The 4,943-nt window shown below is 25.1% G+C and overlaps 1 protein-coding gene across 1 annotated transcript; it reads left to right on the forward strand.

Moving 5' to 3' along the window:
• The first annotated feature begins 3,860 nt into the window (after positions 1-3,860).
• On the forward strand, positions 3,861-4,943 carry LOC101488805 (21.7 kDa class VI heat shock protein). The gene is made up of 2 exons (XM_004487564.4): positions 3,861-4,235; positions 4,553-4,943. Exons 1-2 carry the CDS (start codon positions 3,926-3,928, stop codon positions 4,822-4,824), a joined length of 582 nt encoding a protein of 193 aa, XP_004487621.1. The 5' UTR covers positions 3,861-3,925; the 3' UTR covers positions 4,825-4,943.

Below are 4,943 nucleotides of genomic sequence, written 5' to 3' on the forward strand. Positions count from 1 at the left end.
CCCTACATTTGGAGTGAATTCATATATCTAGATAGATTTCTTTTGGAAGAAGATGGAAGCATATTATCTATTTTTGGAAATTTTCATGTAGTAAAAATGATAAGATTACCTTTCTATGCTTAAAAATATTTGATGACAAAAAAAGTTAAATAGTATTTTTTTTTATGACTAAAAAAAAGTTAATACTAATTTGAACGTAAATAACATTTTATTTCTATTTTTTTTAAGAATTTAACTACGAATTTCACATAATAAATAGGAAGAATTAATGTAAATTTAAATTCGCATTCTAACGTGTTAAATGATTCTGATTTTTTTATTATTTAAATTTCATTTACGGAACAAATTTATTTCTTATCTATGATAAGTTAGATTGGATTAGAGATGTAATGTAATATATTTGTGTGTCCAAGTTTTGAGCCTTTTAATTATAAGCTTCAATAACTACACTTAACTGCGTAATGGAGTCAAAACAAATTATGACCTTCAATAAAATTACATATTTAATAACCTATATTACACATATTTTCTTAAATAATGATATAAATATAATATGTATAGACACGACCTGAAGACAATGTGTTATACATGTATATAAATAAAAGTATATATCAGAATTGAGGGCAGAGGGAGGCGAACGAGTCTATATATCTGTAGAGATAGATATCTTAAAAACTAATTTAAGAAAATACTATTATACTGTAATTTGATTAAATGGATGTTTTAAATAAATATTAGGCTATAAATGTATAGAAATTAGAGAAAAAAAAATACATTTATAATTTTTTAAGTTTAACTTTATTGTCGTTTAGATTCTTTAAATTTATTTTATTTTGATTTAGTCCTTTAAGTTACATTCTTTTTGCACAGTTAATCTTTTAACTCAATTTTAAAAATAATTAGTTCAATTGAAAGTTTTTGATCATTTAAAACTTTACCAAATGTGGCAACAATATGTCCCACAAACTAATATTTCAGAAAATATTCATCAAATCTAATAAATAATATGTATTTATTGTTTTTTTTTACAACAATTGAAATTCATGTATAGCCTTAAAAATAAGACAATAAATGTCTATTCACATAATCAACATCTTTCACATACAAAGTAGTTTGAATATTCAATTTGTTGCGATATTTCAATTAAATTTTAACATTTAACAATAATTCGAGAAAATTTTTAAATTTAAAGAATTATATCTATAATTTTCAAGAAAATGTAATTTAAAAGATCAAATAAAAAAACTTAAAAAACCTAAGTAAAAATTAAAATATATTTAAAATACTAAAAATGTATCTTTGTTAGGCATACTACAAATTCTACACTAACAAAATTAGAATTGCAACTAGAAACAAAACAGAAAAGAGATAGAGAAGTAAGAAAGGATGATGTGAGATCCATAATGCAATTATTAAGAAAAACACACATTTCACGTTAAAAGAGGTAAAACCTAAAATATTATAAAAGAATAATCTTCTCATCTTATATGTCAATTTTATAATAGCGATTTAAACATAATATAAAATTTTAATATAATGTAAGTTTTTTTTATTAGAGTCACCTATTAAATTATTCACGTATAAAGTCTAATTGTGTTCACTTCGAAAGTAAATAAAACTTTAAAATAGTTTCTAAAGACGACATTCACAATTTTATAAGTCAATTTTGTAAAAATGAATTTTTCACAATTAAAGATTTTATTTTTTTTACCAATCAAATAATTATTTTTGTAAGGAGCAAAATAAAATTTTATAAATTCTATTTTTTTTTAATAAAAACAAAGATAGAGGCATTGAGGCAATATTGAAAGGATCCACCATCCAAAGTGTTGTTAATAACTTAATATTAATAGTGTAGAAATTCTAAGGTCCATCAAGTAGATACCAAAGCCTGCTTTTGCCACACAAAAAGCTAGTCTCATTAGATTCCCCATACTGGAAAATTAACAATGCATATTACGCTTCATTGCCATAAAAAATCAAAAGCTCATTGTCTTTACTCCTTACCACAAATATATATATATATATATATATATATATAGAGGCAGAAAAATATGCTCATTTAGATTGAGAATGCCCATCATGACAAAAGTCATCCATATTCCTTTCAAAGAATGCAAAATTCTTTTCACACACCTTTGCTTTGTGGAGAGACACATCATGAATAATAGAAGATAATGGAATTTGGTGATAATACTTCACACATGAAAAGGCAAGCAATCAAATTATTGGAAAGGACTGATTAATTGTCATTATTAGAAAAAGAATAAATAATGATTAGTGACATAAGAAAATATAATTCCTCTTTTAATGTTTCTTTGCTAATTTAATAACAAAACTAGAGATGAATTTCACATTTATTTTTCGAAACGCTCATCTAATTTATTTCAGTAGTGTGTGTTTTGACATAAATTATTCACAAAGTGCAACATCTATAGCAAAGGAAAACTCATGATGGCATTGGCAATGAAAAGTTAAGACTTTTTTAGGCACCAATTTTCCCATAAAACTAAATTGCTTACAACAATTTAAAGATCTTGTTACAACTAATCACCATAACAATGTCATTAATTATCTTCATTTATTACCTAAATCTAAAGCAAGTGAAGTTAGGACTTCAGGTTTTATTTTTGTTAGTTTCTTCTTCCATTTCAAATATTTTTAAATATACATTTGGATTAATTATTATGGACGTGAAAAATATACATCCAAATTCAAAAAAAAAAAATTAAGAATTTTTAATAAGAACTCAAATAAAAAAGAAATTTTTTATTTATTTAAATTTTTTATCTCTAAGTAGATCTCTAAATCATTTGTGATATATATCAATGGTTCAATAAAGATCATAATGAATTATATTATAATCTAGTAGTAATTGTGTTCTTTAGTGGTCAAATGTTTCAATCCCAACTTTTTATTTTGCTTTTCATTTTACTAATTTCTTAAATTATTTCTAAAAATTTGGCCAGATTACATTATTATTTTTAAATGACTACATTTATATCTTGTTTTGTTTTGAAAAAAAAAAATATGTGTAACTTTTTTTCAAAAAAAAATATGTGTAACTTTTTTTCGAATCGTTACTTAATTATTCCGATTTCAAATAAATTGGTCCACTTCCACTATTATCCACACACAACAAAAGTTTATACTAACCATAATTATCATTTAAAAAAACTTCATCTCAAATTTTGCATTAAGCCTTAAAATATGTTGGACCTGTCCTACATTTGCAACCAATCTACAAGAAACAGGTGCTAGCATCAATTCTCATGCCTTGCATGTGACAAAGAGTTAAATAAGTCATCAGCTAAAATATTACGACTCACCAAATCTAAGTAATCAGAATATAAATCAACAGTAGCTATAAAAGAATGTCTACAAATAGAATTGCATTAAGATTATTTCTCTCTTTTGTTTCAATTATAAGGAAAAAAAACAACCAAATTGCAATGGACTAGTGGCTACTACATAGCCTTTAACCATACGTAATAGGCATGACATGCTTTCCCTCTTTCATTTTTTTTTTTGAAAAAAATATTATTATTTATTAAATTGATATGAATGTCAATTTTATTATCGATTTTCAAGATTTAAACTCTGTACGTTGAAGTTAAAAGATTTAACTCTTATCAGTATTTTTTAAAAAGAAAAATTGACGAGATATAAACTCTAACCATTAAAATTATAATATTTACGAGGGAATTGTCTTAGATTCTATCTCATATACTAATATAATTTACCGAATTACTTATTTTTCTTTTTATTGAAAAAAATATTCTTTTATAGCTTTACAGCCTTAAAAAATACCGAAGGAATTTATTCTATGTTTTATGACAATAGCTTCTCTTTCACTATAAGAGAAAGGCAAAAAAAACTCTCTTTACCAAAGCCTCACAATTCTGTTCAATATTTCTCATAACAAATGGCTAGTTCTAACAAGAAGCTTGAAGTTCAATTAGATGATCAAACTCAACATAAATGGTGTGTTTCATTAGGAGATGAAACTTTTAAAAGATTCTTCAGCATCACTAATCCAACAGTGTTTAAGGTTTTTGGTGATGGATCATTTTTTAGTCCAATGTTGTTTGGAAAGTTCTTTGATCCTTCAGATGCATTTCCTCTTTGGGAGTTTGAGTCAGATGTTTTGTTATCTCATTTAAGAAACTCCAATCAAAGCACTGTTGATTGGTATCACAATGATGAAGGCTATGTGTTAAAAGCTGAAATTCCAGGTAACAAAAAAAAACAAAAAATTCATTTTCAAGTTTGTTTTGATTTTTCATTTCACAAATACTTTATTTAGTTGAAAAGTATATTTTAGACTTTTGTTAAAGTTTATCTCTCTACACACTATCCACATATTATGATATTAAGTAATCAAATTATTTTGAGATTGCTAATGTTAGCTTGTTTTCAATGCAAAATATCATGTTTATATTGGTAATGTATTTTACAAATTCATAATAATAAGATTTGATTGAAATAGTTGTTCCAATTCAAAATTGGATAACCATGATTCAAATGATTTAGTAAAGTGCTTAATTAACAGGAACAGGGAAGAACAACATTCAAGTTCATGTTGATAAAGGAAAGTTAGTTGAAATTAGTGGACAATGGAAGCATCAAAGAGACTCAAAGGCAAATGATTGGAGGTGTGGTCATTGGTGGGAAAATGGCTATGTAAGAAGGCTTGAGATGCCAGAAGATGCAGATTGGAAGAACATACAAGCATGTTTATATAATGATATATTTTTAGAAATTCAAATACCAAAAAAGATTCAACATGGTTCTGATCATGCTCAAGGAAAAGATATGGCTTGATATTTAATATTATGAACAAATATTGTAAATTTGAAGCTACTAGAGTGAGTTTGTGACCATCTAGTAGCTTCTTCTATGCAAAATTGATCCCAAACATTTAACAAATTTATAATTCTATA

This window comes from Cicer arietinum, chromosome 1, assembly GCF_000331145.2.
Source record: "Cicer arietinum cultivar CDC Frontier isolate Library 1 chromosome 1, Cicar.CDCFrontier_v2.0, whole genome shotgun sequence".
Classification (NCBI taxonomy): Eukaryota; Viridiplantae; Streptophyta; class Magnoliopsida; order Fabales; family Fabaceae; genus Cicer; species Cicer arietinum.